Source organism: Bos javanicus, chromosome 3 (genome assembly GCF_032452875.1).
Source record: "Bos javanicus breed banteng chromosome 3, ARS-OSU_banteng_1.0, whole genome shotgun sequence".
Taxonomy (NCBI): Eukaryota; Metazoa; Chordata; class Mammalia; order Artiodactyla; family Bovidae; genus Bos; species Bos javanicus.
Window position 1 is genome coordinate 75,611,832 of NC_083870.1, and position 22,559 is coordinate 75,634,390.

Genomic DNA, 22,559 nt, shown 5'->3' on the forward strand with positions numbered 1-22,559 from the left:
TGCCTGGAAAATCCCATGCACGGAGGAGCCTGGTAGGCTGCAGTCCATGGGGTCGCTAGAGTCGGACACGACAGAGCGACTTCACTTACACTTTTCACTTTTATGCATTGGAGAAGGAAATGGCAACCCACTCCATTGTTCTTGCCTGGAGAATCCCAGGGACGGGGGAGCCTGGTGGGCTGCTGTCTATGGGGTCGCACAGAGTCGGACACGACTGAAGTGACTTAGCAGCAGCAGCAGCATTTATTGCAGTATCATTCCTATTTTTCAGCACTGAGTTGCAATATTTAACACATCCCAGTATAATAGGTGGGGATGCTATCCTTTGTAGGGTCCCTCATGTAATATAATATAAATACATGTTATGTATTTTGCAGAATGCTAAAGGATAAAGTTTATTCATCTCCCAAACATTTATAGAGCACCTTCCATTTATGGGTATTGGGTTAGTTATTCCAAATAGAGCAATGAACGAGATACTCCCTGATTTCAAGGGTTTTACAATCTAGTCAATACATAAGGATAAACAGAAATCAAATTACAAAGTGAGATATGTTCATAGCAAAAACACTTAAGATGTATAAACATATAACAGAGAAAGGAGCAATTAATTCTCTTCATCTACAGGATATCAGGAATGTTTCTCAGAATAAATGACATCAGAGATGCCTTTTTAAAGGTGAAAAGGACTCTGGTTGCTGGGGACAACAGTGAGAGGAAGGAATATTTTGGGGAGAGAAATAGTATCATTTCTTTTGTCACAGTAACCAGCCTGATGCACTTGAAAATGACAGTTTGGCATTACCTGGGAATGCAATGGAAGGGAGATGGGTTGGTTGGAGGTATGGTTAAAGAGGTAGTGATAGTTATTCACACAAAATTTCTAGATCCATTCCTCTGCACAACAGTTTGATTATCTAAAGGTTTTAATATAAAATAGTATTTTTAAATTGTGGAAAGAAAAACAGTGCATTTGGATAACAGGTGAAAGAATTAGACCCAAAAAGTAAAAATTGGAGTCCCAGGGACAACCAAGATCAGATTTCACCTCCATCTCCAAGTGAATTAATTTCCTCATAAGGGGTCACTCATCAAATTCCAACACAATTAAGACAAATATTTATCAAGATTGACTAGCACTTGAATGAGTCCTTGGCTCAAAATAAACATTCATTTTCAGTCCCTCAATACCAATACTGATTATATTCTCTCATATCTTGACTCTTTTCCACCAGGACAATTCCAACCTTGTCAAACTGTGATGCTGACACTGCACTTATTTTCTTCTATCTGCTCTTTTTTCACTTGAGAGATTCCCAAAGGATACATTATGCTCCTTAAGTAACTGTCTAGGTCTCTGCCACGAAATTCAATGACAGCTTCTTAGGTATAATTTTGTGAAAGGATTAATGTGTTGAAATCTTTTACCATTTGTGTCATTTCTAGCAATGGCTGGTATATCATCATGCTCATCAAAACTTTTGTATGGTACTAACCTTGCAGGATGATTTGCCACGCTTTGCTTGGTTTTTTGCATAAATATTTCCACAATATAACCATCATAAGCATAGCTAAAAGTTCCTAAATTCTACTTACTAGGACTTCTAATTATGTTCACAGACTTATTTCTGAGCAGAACTATAACTTGCAGTTTACATCCTGGCAACAAAAATTTTGTGACGCAAGAAAACTGCTAGGAGATGACTACAGTGCTCATAAAAATGTCGTATTTCTTAGAAGTTTCATGTCTGTATTTGGTGATGAATTTTCTTCTGATTCTCTTTAAGAATAAGATAGATTTTTATTTATTCGAACTATCTAGTCAAACCTGACCTGCCTGAAGACCAAGGGACTGTTACATTTGGTTATAAAATATATCTCAGAAATTGTAATTTGAAAATAGAATTTCCTGTGTGAATGTATATAAACATAAATAGTATTGTTAGTAAAGAAATATCAATCCATAAAAATATGTGGGCTCTAAGTCTATTTTTAAAAGAATGAAGATAGACCTCACATCATCTTTCAATTGGCCTAAATCTAATTGCTGTTCACTAAGTTGGCAAATGATCCTTTTAGGACGGTCTTCCTGAAACCCCTCTAAGTGGTAAGTCAAGTTGGCATAGAAATATGTGTGTCCATTTGTACTCCATTGTTTCCTTCAAATGAAATGCTCTCCTTTATTCATATGTTACTGTGCTTCAAGGAATTCCTCAAGCTATATTCTTTATCTTATATAGATAAATCTATATATAGATTATTCTTTATCTTACCCTAATCATAAATCAGTCTCCATTAATCTTATTCTCTAAGAATTTACAATTGTAATTTGTGCCATATAGTTAGGGCTTCCCGGGTGGACTTCAGCAGTAAAGAATCTTCCTGCAGTGCAGGAGAGGTGGACCGGATTTCTGGGTTGGGAAGATACCCTGAAGGAGGTATGGAAACCCACTCCAGTATTTTTGCCTGGAGAATCCCAAGGACAGAGGAGTTTGGCAGAGCTATAGTCCATAGGGTCGCAAAGAGCTGTACGTAACTGAAGCGACTTCACCTCAGTCATGTCTAACTCTTTGTGATCCTATGGACTGTACCAGGCTCCTCTGTTCCTGGGATTCTCCAAGTAAGAATACTGGAGTGGGTTACCATGCACTCTTCCAGGGGATCTTTCCCACCCAAGGTTTGAACCCATGTCTCTTTTGTCACCTAATTGGCAGACAAGTTCTTTATCACTAGTTCCTTACCTCTAGTGCCATGTGGGAAACCTGGAGCTCACACACACATGCCATATAATTAATCACTTCATTGTATTGGTCTCCTCAAAAAATTGGTCCAGATTTTTCCATAGTATCTTACAGAAAAACCCAAACAAAATTTGGCCAACCCAATATAATGCTTTACAATATTCCTTGATTATTTTTATGTTAGTCTTCTCTGCCCAGTGAGAATGTAAACTTTTCTATGACTCTCATAGTCTTGAAGACTGTTAGTTACTTAAACTGGTATATTTCAACAAGTGTTCCATGTCCAGAAGGACCATTCATTTATGAATTCATCAAATAAATTGTACTGAACTCCTATAATGTGCCATGCATTGTTTTATCCAGTAGAGATGTATCAGTGACCAAAACAATGATAAAAAGTTAGAACATCACTGAACTTTTTAGTTAGGGGAATCTAAAAAATATATAGGGCTTCCCTGGTAGCTCAACTGCTAAAGAATCCACCTGCAATGCAGGAGACCCTGGTTCAATTCCTTGGTCGGGAAGATATGCTAGAGAAGGGATAGGCTACGCACTCCAGTATTCTTGGGCTTCCCTGTGGCTCAGACAGTAAAGAATCCACCTGCCATGGGGGAAAACTGGGTTCAAACCCTGGCTTTGGAAGATCCTATGGAGGAGGGCATGGCAACCAACCCACTCCAGTATTCTTGCTTGGAAAATCCCCATGGACAAAGGAGCATAGCAGGCTATAGTCCATGGGGTGGCAAAGAATCAGACACAACTGAGTGACTAAGGACAGCACAGATAATAATACATAAACAAGTTAAAATACACTATGTTGGTTACTCATAAAGACTATTAAGAAAATCAAATCAAGAAGGACATTGGGATAACACCAGTTATTCTGAAGTGCACAATACTGTAATTTAACCTATGGGCACGATGTAGGATGGTGAATCTCTAGAAGTTATTCACCCAGTACAAATAAAACTTTATACCCACTGAATAACAACTATTATCTGTCATGGCTGGATTTAGTTATTATTTCTTAGGGTAACTTTATCTAACTACACAGACTGGATTATGTCTTACTAATATGCATGTCCTTCACTTTCAATGTATCTTTAACTCAATTTTTACTTAATCACCGATAATTATTTCAGTTCAGTTCAGTTTAGTTGCTCAGTCGTGTCTGACTCTTTGCGACCCCATGGACTGCAGCACACCAGGTCTCCGTGTCCATCACCAACGCCTGGAGTTTACTCAAACTCATGCCCATTGAGTCAGTGATGCCATCCAATCATCTCATCCTCTGTTATCCTCTTCTCCTATTGCCTTCAATCTTTCCCAGCATCAGGGTATTTTCCAATGAGTCAGCTCTTCGCATCAGGTGGCCGAAGTATTGGAGTTTCAGCTTCAGCATCAGTCCTTTCAATGAATATTCAGGACTGACTTCCTTTAGGATGGACTGGTTGGATCTGCTTGCAGTCCAAGGGACTCTCAAGAGTCTTCTCCAACAACACATTTCAAATGCATCAATTTTTTGGCACTCAGCTTTCTTTATAGTTCAACTCTCACATCCATACATGATTACTGGAAAAACCATAACTTTGACTAAATGGACCTTTGTTGGCAAAGTAATGTCTCTGCTTTTTCATATGTTGTCTAGGTTGGTCATAACTATTCTTCCAAGGAGCAAGTGTCTTTTAATTTCATGGCTGCAGTCACCATCTGCAGTGATTTTGGAGCCCCCCAAAAATAAAATCTGCCACTGTTTCCATTGTTTCACCATCTATTTGCCATGAAGTGATGGGACCAGATGCCATGATCTTTTCCAAATGTTGAGTTTTAAGCCAGCTTTTTCACTTCATCTTTCACTTTCATCAAGAGGCTCTTTAGTCCTTTGCTTTCTGCCATAAGAGCAGTGTCATCCGCATATCTGAGGTTATTGATATTTCTCCAAGCAATCTTGATTCCAGCTTGTGCTTCATCCACACCAGCATTTCTCATGATGTACTCTGCCTGTAAGTTAAATAAGCAGGGTAAAACAATATACAGCCTTAACATACTCTTTCCCTATTTGGAACAGTCTACTGTTCCATGTCCAGTTCTAATTGTTGCTTCCTGACCTGCATACAGACTTCTCAGGAGGCAGGTCAGCTGGTCTGGTATTCCCATCTCTTTCAGAATTTTCCACAGTTTGTAGTGATTCACATAGTCAAAGGCATTGGCATAGTCAATAAAGCAGAAGAAGGTGTTTTTCTGGAACTCCCTTGCTTTTTCTATGATACAATGGATGTTGGCAATTTGATCTCTGGTTCCTCTGCCTTTTCTAAATCCAACTTGAACATCTGCAAGTTCACAGTTCACACAATATTGAAGCCTGGCTTGGAGAATTTTGAGTAATACTTTACTAGCGTGTGAGATGAGTGCAACTGTGCAGTAGTTTGAGCATTCTGTGGCATTGCCTTTCTTTGGGATTGGAATGAAAACTGCACTTTTCCAGTCCTGTGGTCATAGCTGAGTTTTCCAAATTTGCTGGCATATTGAGTGCAGCACTTTCACAGCATCATCTTTTAGAATTTGAAATAGCTCAACTGGAATTCCATCACCTCCACTAGCTTTGTTCGTCATGATGCTTCCTAAGGCCCACTTGACCTCGTATTCCAGGATATCTGGCTCTAGGTTGGTTATCACACCACTGTGGTTATCTGGATCATGAAGATCTTTTTTTGTACAGTTCTTCTGTGTATTCTTGCCACCTCTTCTTAATACCTTCTGCATCTGTTAGGTCCATACCATTTCTGAACTTTATTGTGCCCATCTTTGCATGAAATATTCCCTTGGCATCTCTAATTTTCTTGAAGAGATCTCTAGTCTTTCCCATTCTATTGTTTTCCTCTATTTCTTTGCATTCATTACTAAGGAAGGCTTTCTTATTGCTCCTTGCTATTCTTTAGAACTCTGCTTTCAAATGGGTATATCTTTCCTTTTAACTATTTATTTAATGTCAAATGCATGTTCTAGAATGTAAGTTTCATGAAGGCAAGGATCTGCTTTGTTCATGTCTATTTCTTTGGCCCCAATAATAATGCCTTAACTTAACAAAGCAATACATACATACACACATAAAGTTTAACCAACTAGTTTAATGACAGAGGAGTCCTGCTTTATATCCTCATAATGCCTAGACATAACCTTTTTTGACTGATCCTTGCTTTATTCTAATAAAATGGAGGGCCATGTTCATTTGGAAGAAAATGAGGATTTAATGAACATATGAGAACACAGGAGACTCCCAAAAACATTAAGAAGAAAACATCATTAACACGAATATCAACCAAATCACCAGATATAATGTTTGGCCAAAGTTATAACAAATACTACTGAGTGCTTATTATTCACCAGGTATTGCTCTAAATATCCGAGATACATTGGTGACTAAAACAGAGTAATATCCCTCCTGTCACATATGTAGTTTATATTTTGGGGCAAGAGAGGGGAGACAAAACCATAAAAAATAAGTAAATTATATGTATTGAGAAGATGGTCACTGCTATGGGAGAAAAAGGAGCAGAGACAGGGAGATTAGATGTTCTCTAAGGCCCGAGTGCCAAAAAGGGTGAATGGGTAGGCCTTATTGAGTGGGTGGCTCAGACAGTAAAGCGTCTGTCTACAATGTGGGAGACCCACATTCGATCCCTGGGTTGGGAAGATCCCCTGGAGAAGGAAATGGCAATCCACTCTAGGACTATTGCCTGGAAAATCCCATGGACAGAGGAGCCTGGTAGGCTACAGCCCATGGGGTCGCAAAGAGTCGGACACGACTGAGCAACTTCACACCTCACTATTGAGCCGGTGATATCTGAAACATGTTGGAAAAACTTTTCCTCAAAGAATGAGGAAAATATACAATGTAACGTCACTAAAATAATCTCAGAGAGGTTAAATCACATATCTGAATGCAAGGGGAAATAAGGCCTGAGTGAGTCAAGGACATTAGTAAAATGAGGGGAGAGAAGTTTTCTGTCTTCAGTTTTATAATTCAGGATTTAGTTTTTCAACAAACATTAAGTTAGAGTTGTAACATAAACAAGGAAAAGGTGTTATATCATTTTCTAAGAGAAAACATTTAAAGCAAATTTTCAGTTAAAAATTCAAGTTGGTGGATTCATTTTGATATTTGGCAAAAATAATACAATTATGTAAAGTTTAAAAATAAAATAAAATTTAAAAAAAAAAAAAAAGGAAAAAAAATTCAAGTTATTTATAGATGAACTGAAGATCTTACCATTTTTACTGATGTCGAGTTCTTTAAGGTTTACTAAACTAGCGATAGTGGTTGGCAGATTTGAAAGGTCATTGTCAGGAATACTTAGCTTTTTTAGAGCTTGACAGTTGAACAATTGCTGTGAAAAGAAAATAATAATTGATGAGATCTTAATTTGGTTAAATCCACTTATATATAAACTTAGAAGCAACATTCAATTCACCATCTTTACCAATGTGGTAATAAAAGGACCAGTACAAAAGTCTCACTTTCTTCCACACCCTTCCACAGAATAGTCTGGATTCTTTTCAGAATTTTTGCACATTCCATCCCCATATTAGTCCCTCCCTATTCTCTGCTACCCAGATTCGCCACTCAAAGTATTCAATATTTCTCCCTTCGGTTTAACATTAATGTTTAATTTGCCAGTGAACCAATCGATTTTTTTTTCTTTGAAATAATTTCTCAAGTAGCCACTTCCTTTTTATTCCCTCAGCTACCAGGATTACCTCAATTCTCTTTCACCACAACCACAAATTACTTTTATTTAATCATGTCAAACAGCTGTTTATCAGACATGCAAGAAATGCAATACAGTTGAATATATGCACTCACATTTCTTTTGTGTACCCCACACTGCTTCATAAATATCTAGCAAATGAAACATTTAATCTCTGATATTTAATGAAAAAAATGACCACTAGTAGTTGGTTCGTTTCTGCCACGAATCCAAAAGTACTAGATGGGGACGAGTCAAGTGGTAATGCAATGGTTCTCAAATGCCACATGGTTTTAATCACTGGTGGGTGGAGGTGCTTGTTAAAATGTGGCTCCTTGGGTTTTGCCCAAAGAAATACTGATATGATGGGTCTGGGATGAAGATAAAAATCATCATTTTTAATAAGTTAGTTCCAAGTTAGTCACCTGTTAGTTCTCAGGTTTCAAGTTAGTCACTCAGTCATGTCTGAATCTGCAACCCCATGGACCGTAACCTGCCAGGGATTTCCCATGAAAGAATACTGGAATGGGTAGCCAGTTGCTTCTTCAGGGGATCTTCCTTACCCAGGGACTTAACCTGAGTGTCCTGCATTACACATAGATTCTTTATCATATGAGCCACCAGGGAAACCCAAGAAATAATAGTGATCTGGTAATTTTTTATGTAGGTTTTTCCAGTATCCTGTTTCTGGAAATAATGCAGTTAGATTTTTTTTCGCTATGTCCATCTCACCTTGACTACTCAAGATTTGAACAGCTGGGACTGAAATTTCTTACTCATTTCTGAAAGAATTATCTTAATGAGATCTCTTCTGTTTAACATTTCTAATTCTGTTGTACTGAATTTCCACAGATGAAGTCTCTGGTATCCATGCCTATACAATTGGCAAACAGTACATTTAACTATTGCTTGTTCTCACACATAATTCATAATTTATATAGTACATGGTTATTATTTCTTAACTCAGATTTTTTTTTACAAAATATATTGTGTTAGTTGTTATTTGGGATAAATATGTTTGTCATTTTTGGCTCCTTACAAAGCTCATTTGCAATATTTCATGTAGTGCTAGAATTTCAATATTCTCCATAGAAATATTGCTACTTACTTTTATAAAATCTAAAAAAGAGAACTTCAACGGACAGTTTCCACTAACTACTAATTTTCCCTTAATATATAGGGAAAAAAAAAATGTCTACACTCATGGCCAAAGTTAACTTAAATTTTTTTCCAGGGTCTATCATTCTATTAAGACCATTGCACTACATGCAACGTGGTTAGTTATAGCTGCAGATATATATATATATATATATATATATATATATATATATATATATTTTTTTAAATCAACCCTATTGATCTTGGTTGATACTGGTAAATTGTATTAGTTACTCCTTAGTATATTATAACCATTTTATGCAAAATACAGATAAATTATTATCAAAACATTCTTTTTCTTTCAATCTGTAAATTCAAGTCTTATTTTCTCAACTAAATTCTCAGCTTATCTCAAGAATTAATAGAGGCTACATTCTTCTTCAATTTTAAATGAAGCCACATCAGGAAGAAAAGGTTTGGGAATTTCTGAACACACTAGTACATTAAGAGATCCAAGACAGTTATGGTACAGTGGTTAAGAGCATGGCATTGGAATCAGGCTGATGTGGATTCAATTCCCACTTATCTACTATCTGTATGATCTTGGGAAAGTTGCCTAACATCTCTGAACTCTATCAATTTCCTCATCTGTAAAATGGGGATAACATTACCTTACTTGAAAGATTGTTGAGAGAATTAAATGAGTTACTTTGTGTGTGCATGCGTGCTAAGTCACTTCAGTCATGCCCAACTCTTTGTGACCCTTTGGACCGTAGCATGCCAGGCTCTTCTGTCTATGGGATTCTCCAGGCAAAAATACTGGAGTTGGTTGCAATGCCCTCCTCCAGGTGATCTTCCTTATCCAGGGATCAAATGTGCATCTCTTGTGTCTCCTGCATTGGCAGGCAGGTTCTTTACCTCTAATGCCTGTCGTCAATTTTAAGTCTTGCACTTTTTCACGTATTAACATCTTTGATATTTGGGATTCATCTCCCAATCTAGATTGTTTTATTTTTAAAGCAGTGTTTTTTCCCTTCATGGTACTATAATAATGGTAATGCTGTATCTTATAATCAATAACCTTGGATTTGATAAAATGAATTACTTGTAAAAATGTAAAACTACATTTGGCACATAGTAAGAGCTTGATAACTGTTAGTCTTTACTAATATTTACATGTTAATACAGAAATATATATATATATATTTGCATAATAATCTATTCCTTACTTTTCTAGATGATGAGGTCTCTGAAGGCAGGAGTCACATCTGATTCATCTTGGTGTCAATTTATTTCACCTTTGTATATAACAAAGTGACTGACATAGTGCCCTACACATACTGTATGTTGAATAAATATATTTGAAAGTATACTTAGGTAAGTAAAGTGAAAATGAGGAAAGCACTAAATTCTAGTTTAAGTGGTACTTCACTGGTTTGGAAGTTTCAGATAGACAAACAATCTCAATGGAGTCTAAATTTAATAAACAAAGCAGTGAACTCTTGAATATGAGTCATGATGTCTATAAGTTGGCAAAGAAATGAAGGCATCTTAAAGATTCTTTAAATATTCAAACTTTGAATGAAAATGAGGTAAGGAATTATCATAAATTCTTCAATATAGTATAAAACAGCAATTATAATTAATAGTTAATTAAAGTAAAACTCTTAATGATTATGGTTATTCTGCCTTTAATTTACTAATGATACTTCCCATTTAAAAAAAATTGTTTTGAGTCTTAAAATATTTGAGTACTAAAGTGTTCTTTTTCTTGGACTAAAGGAAGCAATTTAACTCTGACAGAAACTGGTTTGAGAAGACTATGCAATTTAAATTACTGACTCCAAACAGGAATTGTTAGGTGTTTGTAAGGGAGCTGATACAAAAAAGAAAGGCCTAACTGTTGAAAATAAAACATATTTGGGACCAAAAATGCACATTCTAAAAAGTGTTATTCATTAATTTATGGAAAACCATTCACTGATATCTGCCACAAAACTGAACAATATGCTAAGTGCAAGGGACATAAAATGAATAAGACACAGCAATTGAGCTCAGTAGATCAGCTTACAGTGTAATATTTAGATATGAAACACAATGTGAAAAGACTATGCTAAGGTAAATATCAGATGTAATGAGAACACACTTGTAGAAGTCTGCTCAAATTTACATTGACGATGGTGATGAGGTTGACTCATTAAAGTATATCTGGAAGAGGTAATTAAACAATGTGTATCACCTAAGAGCCAGCACAAGATAACCAGATAAAGGCAAAAGAGGGATAATGTGTTTGTAGTATCTGTGTGGATCACAATAAACTGTGGGAAATTCTGAAAAAGATGGGAATACCAGACCACCTGATCTGCCTCTTGAGAAATTTGTATGCAGGTCAGGAAACAACAGTTAGAACTGGACATGGAACAACAGACTGGTTATAAATAGGAAAAGGAGTACGTCAAGGCTGTATATTGTCACCCTGCTTATTTAACTTCTATGCAGAGTACATCATGAGAAACGCAGGACTGGAAGAAGCACAAGCTGGAATCAAGATTGCCGGGAGAAATATCAATAACCTCAGATATGCAGATGACACCACCCTTATGGCAGAAAGTGAAGAGGAACTAAAAAGTCTCTTGATGAAAGTGAAAGAGGAGAGTGAAAAAGTTGGCTTAAAGCTCAACATCCAGAAAACGAAGATCATGGCATCCGGTCCCATCACTTCATGGGAAATAGATGGGGAAACAGTGGAAACAGTGTCAGACTTTACATTTTTGGGCTCCAGAATCACTGCAGATGGTGACTGCAGCCATGAAATTAAAAGACGCTTACTCCTTGGAAGGAAAGTTATGACCAACCTAGACAGCATATTGAAAAGCAGAGACATTACTTTGCCAACAAAGGTCCGTCTAGTCAAGGCTATGGTTTTTCCTGTGGTCATGTATGGATGTGAGAGTTGCACTGTGAAGAAGGCTGAGTGCTGAAGAATTAATGCTTTTGAACTGTGGTGTTGGAGAAGACTCTTGAGAGTCCCTTGGACTGCAAGGAGATCCAACCAGTCCATTCTGAAGGATATTAGCCCTGGGATTTCTTTAGAAGGAATGATGCTAAAGCTGAAACTCCAGTACTTTGGCCACCTCATACAACGAGTTGACTCATTGGAAAAGACTCTGATGCTGGGAGGGATTGGGGGCAGGAGGAGAAGGGGACGGCAGAGGATGAGATGGCTGGATGGCATCACTGACTTGATGGACGTGAGTCTGGGTGAACTCCGGGAGTTGGTGATGGACAGGGAGGCCTGGAGTGCTGCGATTCATGGGGTCACAAAAAGTCGGACATGGCTGAGTGACTGAACTGAACTGAACTGAACTGTACCATTTCACACTAGTCAGAATGGCTGCGATCCAAAAGTCTACAAGCAATAAATGCTGGAGAGGGTGTGGAGAAAAGGGAACCCTCTTACACTGTTGGTGGGAATGCAAACTAGTACAGCCACTATGGAGAACAGTGTGGAGATTCCTTAAAAAACTGGAAATAGAACTGCTTTATGATCCAGCAATCCCACTGCTGGACATAAACACTGAGGAAACCAAAATTGAAAGAGACACATGTACCCCAGTGTTCATCGCAGCACTGTTTATAATAGCCAGGACATGGAAGCAACTTAGATGTCCATCAGCAGATGAATGGATAAGAAAGCAGTGGTACATATACACAATGGAGTATTACTCAGCCATTAAAAAGAATACATTTGAATCAGTTCTAATGAGGTGGATGAAACTGGAGCCTATTATACAGAGTGAGGTACGCCAGAAAGAAAAACACCCTTGGCTCCAGCCCCATGATGGTTATCTGGGACAGGTGGGTTGGCTGGAGCAGGCTGCTTCAGTCCTCTTGAACCATCGAGAGGGTAGGCTTGGCGCTTGACCTTGAGGCTCTTGGGGTCCCCAGTGCAGAGTGCCGCCCAATGTCCCAGTTGATGGCATTGTGGCAAGCCGTTCTAGGAGACTTGTCATGGTTTGGACACTCTTTGGCCCAATGCCCCACCTGTCTACAGATCAGGCATCTGTCTCGTGCCTTGTCCTTCAAGGACTCGGGGTTTGCCATAGGGCTTCTCTGGAGGCGGCCAGCATCTGGGCATGCCTTGTCTCTTTCTTTCTCTCCTTCTCCTGGGCCTTGGCCTCCTTCTCCTTGGCCTCCTTCTCCTGTTCAGACCTATTCAGAACTACCAATGAGTGTCATTCTAATGAACACCCCCAAAATCTGGTTTCTGGGGATAATATTTCTCAGGATAACTCTAAGGAGCCAACACAGCTTGACAGAGACTGTACTCCAAAACAGACAGGAGATAGATCTTCTGATCCTTGAACAAGCAGGGACTTCAGCTATCCTGGCAATGTGAATTTAAAATTGACCAATGTCCCTACTAGTCCTTGTTATGCTATATTGATGATGCTTACGATTATTCCATGTACTATCAATTGTCTAACCTGTTTTATCTCTGCCCAGGTCAACCAGCTACAACATGCAGTGCCAGTTCAACAAAGATATAAAACTACAGCTGACCACGGAAAATATCACACACCCTTGGACACCGCTATAAGGACTCTGAGGCTTGAGACTAGCAAGTGGGGGAGGCCCAATACCCCTCGCTGCCCCAGTTCAGCAGGAAGTAGCCAGAAAGACCTCAACGCCCCTATTCCCAAGGAATTGGGCCTCCCATCTCTTGAGGGGGGAATGTTAGGTAGGTAGAATAGGGAAAAGGAGTCCAAAATGGCGGCGGCTAAAAGACAAGGAAGGTCCAAGGACCAGAGTGAAGACTTCAGGCAGAACAAACAGAACAAACAGCACTCCTGGCTAAGCCCAATTTGCATAGGGCAGGCCCAGGTGGAGGAAAAAACATATAAAAGGAGGAGCCAAAGCGCTTTCTCTCAGACTCTCTCTCCCGCGTGCGTGTGCTCTTTTTTTTCTCTCTCTCTCTCCTGCTATCTTCTAAATAAAATAGAGCTGTAACACTGAAAAAAAAAAAAAAAGAAAAACACCAATACAGTATACTAATGCATATATATGGAAATTAGAAAATGGTAACAATAACCCTGTATATGAGACAGCAAAAGAGACACTGATGTATAGATCAGTCTTATGGACTCTGTGGGAGAGGGAGAGGGTGGGAAGATTTGGGAGAATGGCATTGAAATATGTATAATATCATAAATGAAACGAGTTGCCAGTCCAGGTTCGATGCACGATACTGGATGCTTGGGGCTGGTGCACTGGGACGACCCAGAGGGATGGTATGGGGAGGGAGGAGGCAGGAGGGTTCAGGATGGGGAACACATGTATACCTGTGGCAGATTCATTTTGATATATGGCAAAACCAATACAATATTGTAAAGTTAAATAAAATAAAATTAAAAAAAAACGAAAGAAAAAAAATAAAAATAAATAGCACACAGGAAAAAAAAAAAAAACAAAGACTGTGTAACTCAAACTAGTTTCAAATATATACTTGACAGCATGAAGATATTAGGATTGTGGAGGGAATTCTCTATGTCTACAACATCCATATGCATTTAAAATATGTTTATTGAACACCTAGTATATGATATGGTCTATTTCAACACTGAGCATAAGGACATGAGATTCCCATCAATTCCTATTTCAGCATGGTAGACTAAATATTCAAAGGAAAATTTTTTAGTACAATAAGTTACACACACACACACACACACACATTCCTTTAATGCATAGCTGAGCCCTGGCTGAAATACTGGAATTTCTCAAATTCCAGAATAACAAGAAAATGTTACTACACAGAGTTGAGTGGGTCTGTATGTAGCTTCTGCTCTGGTGGTACCTGTTGGTCTCTGGTGGATGAAGACTAAGGGTTGTTTTTTTTTTTTTTTTTCTGCCAGTGGAAGATAGAAGACTGCTTGGGGTCTCAACAGAGGTTGGAGACTGGCTAAGAGACCACTCTATACACAGTTGGATTCTCCTATGGGTGATACTTCAGTAAGGGAAAGAAAAACTCTGGGTTCTGCAAAAAGAGTCAGTGGTGAATATATAACTTTCTCAGTCTTGAGTGAGGTGAGAAGGGAGGAAGGGAGAAGGGAGGAAAGGAAAGAGGGAGGGAAGGAAGGTTGGCAAGAAGGGAAAAGAGAGAGGGAGAAAGGGAGGAAGGAAGAAGAGTATGAATAAAAAAGATGGGGAGAAAAAGAATAAAACAAAAACAAAATGTCTACTTGTGGGATTAAAACATCAATGTAGGTCAAAATAGAAAAAAGTATGATAATGGCATAAAAATAGGTATGTAGATGAATGGAATAGAACTGAGAGCCCAGAAATGAACCCACTCATGTACGGTCAATTAATATTTGACAAGGGAGCCAAAAAGATGCAATGCGGAAAGGATAGGCTCTTCATTAAATGGTGTTGGGAAAAATGGATAACTGCAAATGGAAGAAAGAAATTGTACTCCTATCTTATGCCAATCACAGAAATGACTCAAAATGAATTACTGCCTTAAATATAAGACCTGAAACTGTAGAATTTCTAGAAGAAAAGATAGGGGGAATGCTCCTTGACATTGGTATTGGCAAAGATTTTTTGTGTATGACACCAAAAGCACAGGCAACAGAAGCAAAAATAAACAAGTAGGACTACATGAAACCAAAAAGTTTGTGCAGAGCAAAAGAAGTGACCAGCAGAAATAAAACATACAGAATGGGAGAAAATACCTGCAAACCTTTATCTGAAAAGGGGTTAATATCCAAAATATACATGAAACTCATACAACTCAATACTAAAAAATCTAATTTAAAAATTGGCAAAATATTTGAATATACACTTTTCCAAAGAAAACATACAGATGGCCAACAGGTACATGAAAAGAAGCTTGTCATTACCGGTCACCAGGGAAATGCAAATCAAAACCACAATCAGATAAGAACTCACACTTGTTATTAAAAAGACAAGATACAACAAGTGATAACAAAGAAGCAGAGAAAAGGGAAACGGTGTACTTTGTTGGTGGGAATGTAAATTGGCAGAGTCATCATGCAAACCAGCATGGAGGAGCCTCAAGATATTAAAAACAGAACTACCATATGATACAGTAATCCCATTTCTGGGTATATATACAAAGGAAATAAAAATGCTATCTTGAAGATGTGTTTGCACCCCCATGTTCCCTGTAGACAAGACATAGAAAAACCTGTGTTATAAGCAGATGAATGGATAAAGATATGAGATCTATACACACACACACATATACTATATGTGCTACAGAATGCATGATTGGTTGAATCCTCACATATAGAACCATGGATCTGGAGAACCAACTATGGAACTTGACATCCACAGATTTTGGTATCTGTGGCAAGTCTGAAACCAATTCCACATAGATACCAAGGGAGGACAATATACAGATTTACAACTGTGTGGGGGTCTGTGCCCATAATCCCTATGTTGTTCAAGAGTCAACTGTATACACAATGGAATATTATTCATCCATAAAAAAGATAAAGTCCCATCTTTTGTGACAAAATGGATGGAACTTGAAGGCATTATGCAAAGTGAAATAAGTCAGGCAGAGAAAAATAAATATTTTCTGTATGATTTCACTTGAATGTGGGATCTAAAAAAGTTGAACTCATAGTAATAAAACAATGGTGGGAGAAATGGGAAGATGTTGTTTAACGGGTGCAAATGCTATTTTGGATGAAAATGAAAGAGTTAAATAAGCCTGCAGCTTAAAAAGACAGAAAAATATTAACAGAATGTAGTACCAGTATCAGTTCAGTCACTCAGTCATGTCCAACTCAGTAGGAACAATAAAGAAACAAGTCCCTCACAACCCACAGTGGTCTATGAAGCAGGAAACAAGCCCAGACTGGGAGCTCCTTAAACAAAGGAACCACATCATTTCCAGGTCATTGCATGTATCTTATAACGGTCTTAATCTTTTTAATTTTTTAATGTGAAATCTATATACACAGGAATGTATATAATACATATTTTTTAAATTATGATGATAAAACAAAGAGCCATATTCCTCAAACCAGTTTAAGAAAGCTACTTTATTCTCCTCCAAACCATGTCCCTTGTCATCTACCTGATCCACCAAAAGTAACCAATTTCTCATTCTCTCTCCTTTTACCACAGGTCTAGTAATCCTAAACATAGATACTGTTAAGATTTGTCTGTTAATCTTTATACTAGTTATCCTAAACTTATATACTGCTGAGATTTGTCTGTTAATTGTTATGTAAATGAAATAATGGGGGTATACTTTCTTCTGCAGCTTGATCTTTTCATTCAATACTGTGTTTTAACATTATTCCATGTTAATGTATATAATCCACTCATTCATCTTTACTACTTTATGCTTCATATAACACAATCTTCTCATATATTCTACTGTTCACAGACTTTTGAGTTATTTCCAATTTTTTGAACAACGTTGCTAAGTGTGTATATATATCTCCTAGTGCACATATACAAATGTTTCTCTGAGGTGGGTAAGCATACATTCACATTTACTAATAATAGAATTTTATTTTTGCAATGTGACTGTAACAATTCAAAGTCCTATTAACATGGATAAGAATTCTCATTTCCTCACATTATTTCCAAAATTTGACATTTTCAGACTATTTTTTCCTATATGTGGTATGTAAAATGGTAATGCAGTTTATCTACTACTAAAAAAACTGAACACTGTTTCATGTTTTATTCATTTAAAAGAGTTCATCATATATTCTGAATATGAATTTTTTGACAGTTCTCTCAAAATATGGCTCATTATTCCATTCTTTTTATGGTAGTTTTTGATAAAAAGACATTTACAATAGTCAAATTTATCTCTCAGTTTTAGTGTGTGCAGATGGTCTCCTATTTTTTCCCTCCTAAAAGTTTTAATGCTTTGATTTGACTCATTTGGGATTTATTTTTGAGAATGAAGTGAAGTAAGGATCCATTCTTTTCTCTTTATAGATGACCAGTTGTTCCATTTTAAAAATAGGGCATTATTTTTTCCACTGATTTGCAACACAAATTCTGTTGGATTTCCAACAGGGCTTCAGATTTTCTATCTGTAGTCCACTGGTCTATTTGTCTATCTCTCATTCTAGCTTGGTGATCAGAACTCTATGACTCTGACTTGTGTTTATGCTAGAGAAGAATGGGGAAGGGATAGAGGGAATTTCTAGAGAAGAAAGAAACAGTCCATCCAAGCTTTGAAAGAGATGAGGTTCTGTGAGCAGAAGGCAGGGTGGGGAAGTAGGGGTAGATTGGGAAGAGCAGGGCAGTTAAGGATGCTGTAATAGGAGGAAAGGCCCAGAGGTATGTTAGGAATGGCAAAAAATTAAAAGTGACTCTTTTCTAAACTTTGCTAGGCTTCCCTGTCCATCACAAACTCCCAGGGCTGTACTCTAATGTAAATTAAAAAATAAAATCAAGAATACATTTGAATCAGTTCTAATGAGGTGGATGAAACTGGAGCCTATTATACAGAGTGAAGTAAGCCAGAAGGAAAAACATAAATACAGTATACTAACGCATATATATGGAATTTAGAAAGATGGTAACAATAACCCAGTGTACGAGACAGCAAAAGAGACACTGATGTATGGAACAGTCTTATGGACTCTGTGGTAGAGGGAGAGGGTGGGAAGATTTGGGAGAATGGCATTGAAACATGTAAAATATCATGTATGAAACGAGATGCCAGTCCAGGTTCAATGCACGATACTGGATGCTTGGGGCTGGTGCACTGGGACGACCCAGAGGGATGGTATGGGGAGGGAGAAGGGAGGAGGGTTCAGGATGGGGAGCACATGTATACCTGTGATGGATTCATTTTGATGTTTGGCAGAACTAATACAATTGTGTGGAGTTTGAAAATAAATAAAATTAAAAAAAAAAAAAAAGCAGTCAGGGCTTTATCCCAAAGAAGTTGTTCAGATGGTGATTTTTAATCATTTTTGAGTCAACCTTACTGACACTCTCTCTAGAAACACACACACACACACACACATCCACACAAACATACACATTTGCAGCCAATTTCAAGAAGCCTGCAAATCACTGGAAGCCCACGCATGGCTTTATGGACCAGGTTAAGGACCTCTGTGATAGGTCATGCCGTGCTACTGCTAAAAAAGCAAATGTGAGCAAGTCCATCTCTTGCCTGTACTGTATTCAGCGGCTCTCTCCTCTCTTTGGGACAGTCCAAGTTTCTCGATACAGCTTTCAATGCCCTTTACTTCTCTAGAGCCTCATCTTCTCATTCTACTGTCTCTTGTTTCTTTCTCATACCTTCCCTCCCACCATCCTATGGGACCACATCTTCAGCTACACTGAGCAGCGTCAGATTCTGTATCCACCTGCTCTCCTTTACTTTTGTAAATGCCAGGTCTCCAGCTGATGCTTTCTTCCACCCCACCCTCCCCCACCTCCCCTCAACCCTTATTCAAGCTCAGGCCCTCTCACCTTTCTGGTTACAGCTTAAGACTGGTTTACATGCTCTATTTGTGGATACTTTCACAACATTCTGTATTAATCTCTACTGAAGCCTGGATGCCCCTGTTTTGGGATTACTAGACCGTAAGCTTCTTTGGTTTCTGCAGCATCTGCAGTGTATAATGCAATGCCTGACACATGGGATTTTCTCAGTAAACAGTTGATCTTTCATGAAAATTCTGAGGCAGGGGGTGGGTGGCAAATAATAAGATAGTGCCATTTCTTGAGTGCTTATTATACAGGTGCAAGGCGCTAATCTAGATTTTAAAGTATATGAATCTCCTTCTTGCAACAACATTGTGAGGAAGGTGTTATTATCCCTGCTTTGTATATGAGAAAATTTAGGAGGTTAACTTTTACAGGGTCATATATATAGAAAGTGCCAGAACCAGCATTCAAATTCAGTTTCGTCTGGCACAAAGCTATTTCTACTGCAGCATATTGTTCCCTCTGTGCCATCAGATCTATGCAAGGGAAAGACAATAGTGATAACTGACAGCCGGTGGCTGTCTGGGAGGGAAAGTGAATGAAAGAGGGGGAATCTCCAGCCCATCATAATGATCCTACAGGGGTTAGGGAAGAAAACTTGGATTCAGTGACTATCTTTTAACAGCAAGGACCTGAATTCGAGTAAATCTGAGTACATGTTATAGTGCTTTGTGAACCCTGAACTGCTACATAAATGCAACACACTACAATTTGGATTAACATTTTATTATCACCTTTATGCTCAGGCTTGGAAAATTAAGGACATAGTGATGACATCATGAATATGAATGGTTAGATCTCAAAATGTAATTCCTTAGAAAGAATAAGGTGTTTTATTTTTTCCTACTACAGATGTTAAAAGTCTGAGTTGCCTGTGAATTGTGAAAAGATAAACCCTTTTCCTGACAAATTTGATGTAAGGTCATTGTTGCACAACGAGAGTGTTATTAATGCCCCATGTTGGCACAAGTGGATTCCATCAGGGAAAAGAGGTGATGGCCTAATAAGCTGGTGTTACTGAATGGCTGGTTTCTTAGAAGTTCTTGCTTTGAATCCCCTTGAAAGTGTTCAGGCTGCAGCATTTCCAAACTCATTTGGAGTTTGGAAATGAAAGCTGGTTCAAATAAATAATTATTTTGTGCATATTACAATAAAATGCTTTTTAAATTAGTTTAATAGGTATTATTAATTATTTTAGTTATAAAAAAGCCAATTCAAAAATAACAGAATAAAAATAATTCTAATGTAGGCACTTGGTGAAATTGTAGGCTTCCAATTATGACATTCATTCACTTCTTTCTTTACTTTCTCCCTCCCTCCTCTTTCCTTCCTTCCCTCTCTCCTTCCTTTTTATCCTTCCCATTTCCCTTCCTTCCAGACTGCTTATATTCAATGAGCATCTCTTGAACATCTGTGTGTGTGTGTATGTGTGTGTTAAGCCACTCAGCCGTGTCCAACTCTTTGCGACCCCATGAACTATAGCTCTCCAGGCTCCTCTGTCCATGGAATTCTCTGGGAAAGAATACTGGAGCGGGTAGCCATGCCCTCCTCCAGGGGATCTTCCTGACCCAGCGATAAAACCCTGATCTGTATTCAGTCAGATTTTTTACCATCTGCACCACCAGGGAAGCCCTCTTGAACATCAACTCAGTGACAAACACAATGTCAGAACCCAAAGAGGAATAACAAAGTATCCCTTTCCTCAAGTATACAGTCAACTGTGTGTGTGAAAGTCGCTCAGTCATGTCTGACTCTTTGCAACCCCATTGACTGTAGCCCACCAGGATCCTCTGTCCATGGGATTCTCCAGGTAAAATACTGGAGTGGGTAGCCATTCCCTTCTCCAGAGGATCTTCCTGACCCAGGGATCGAAATGGGTCTCTGCCTTGCGGGCAAATTCTTAACTATCTGAGCCACCAGGGAAGCCCATACAGTCAACTAGGGGTTATAAATACACAAAATAAAACACAATATAGTAAAAATAGATGGGGTTTCTCTGGTGGCTCAGTCAGTAAACAACCTGCCTGACAATGCAGGAACACAATAGATGCTGGTTCCATCACTGGGTCAGGAAGATTCCCTGGAGAAGGAAATGGCAATCCGCTCCAGTATTCTTGCCTGGGAAATCCCATGGACAGAGGAGCCTGGTGGGCTTCAGTTCAAAGGGTTGCAAAGAGTCAGACATGGCTGAGAGACTAAACCACCCCAAAACAGATAAATACTACAACAGAACAAGGGCCTTGCAAAGCACATTTTATTCCAAGAAAAACATTCCTGGACTTTGCCTTTGTCCTAGTAAATATGGGATGCTTGGATTTGTGTGCTTTTTTAAATGATTCTACACTAATCCCTCACATTATAATCCACCCCTTAAATGTTCGTAAGCAGGGAGGGACTAACTCAGATTTTTGTTTTTGAGAAACTGGCACCTCTGACCAGAGACGCAGGTAGAAGGACAATGAGAAAATATCTAGGTGAAAAACAATGAGAGTTTTAGTCAAGGCACTATCAGGAAGAGTTAGGAGGGAGACACACTGGGTAGAGGACTCATGAAGACTTGGTGCCAGTAACATGGGCAGTCAAAGAAGCGGGGATTTCATGATCCAACAACACTTTAAGGTCTCCAGCAGCAATGGAGCTGTGGGCTGGTGTGAGAGGTATGGAGATAGTAAATGCTGGTAGTATCAAATAAGATTGAGGCTGTAGGGGAGGAGAAAACTTATAATCCCTTCCAGTACATTTTAGCAATATTGGATATATTGTACAGAAGCTCTCTTTTCTTAGATGGCAACTACAATAAACACTCAGTCTTTTTATCCTCAGGTGAGTTCAGTCACTCAGTTGTGTCCAACTCTTTGTGACCTGATAGACTGCAGCATGCCAGGCTTCCCTGTCCATCACCAACTCCTGGTGCTTACTCAGACATGTTCATCGATTCGGTAATACCATCCAACTATCTCATCCTCTGTCGTCCCCTTCTTCTTCTGCCTTCCATCTTTCCCAGAATCAGGGTCTTTTCCAGTGAGTCAGTTCTTTGCTTCAGGTGGCCAAAGTATTGGAGTTTCAGCTTCAACATCAGTTCTTCCAATAAATATTCAGGACTGACTTCCTTTAGGATGAACTGGTTGGATCTCCTTGCAGTCCAAGGGACTCTCAAGAGTCTTTTCCAACACCACAGTTCAAAAGCATCAATTGTTCAGCACTCAGCTTTCTTTATAGTCCAACACTCACATCCATACATGACTACTGGAAAAACCATAGCCTTGACTAGGTGGACTTTTGTTGGCAAAGTAATGTCTCTGCTTTTTCATATGCTGTCTAGGTTGGTCATAACATTCCTTCCAAGGAGCAAGTGTCTTTTAATTTCATGGCTGCATTCAGTAGCTGCAGTGATTTTGGAGCCCCCCAAAATAAAATCTCTCACTGTTTCCATTGTTTCCCCATCTATTTGCCATGAAGTGATGGG

The 22,559-nt window shown here is 38.6% G+C and overlaps 1 protein-coding gene across 2 annotated transcripts in view; it reads right to left on the reverse strand.

The window, feature by feature from the left end:
- The window catches only part of LRRC7 (leucine rich repeat containing 7), a 622,375-nt gene that overhangs the window by 352,841 nt on the left and 246,975 nt on the right, over positions 1-22,559 (reverse strand). For both annotated transcript variants that reach the window (XM_061411605.1, XM_061411606.1), the window contains exon 4: positions 7,012-7,129. In XM_061411605.1, the coding sequence (XP_061267589.1) occupies positions 7,012-7,129 (118 nt within the window). The remainder of the gene's footprint in view (positions 1-7,011; positions 7,130-22,559) is intronic.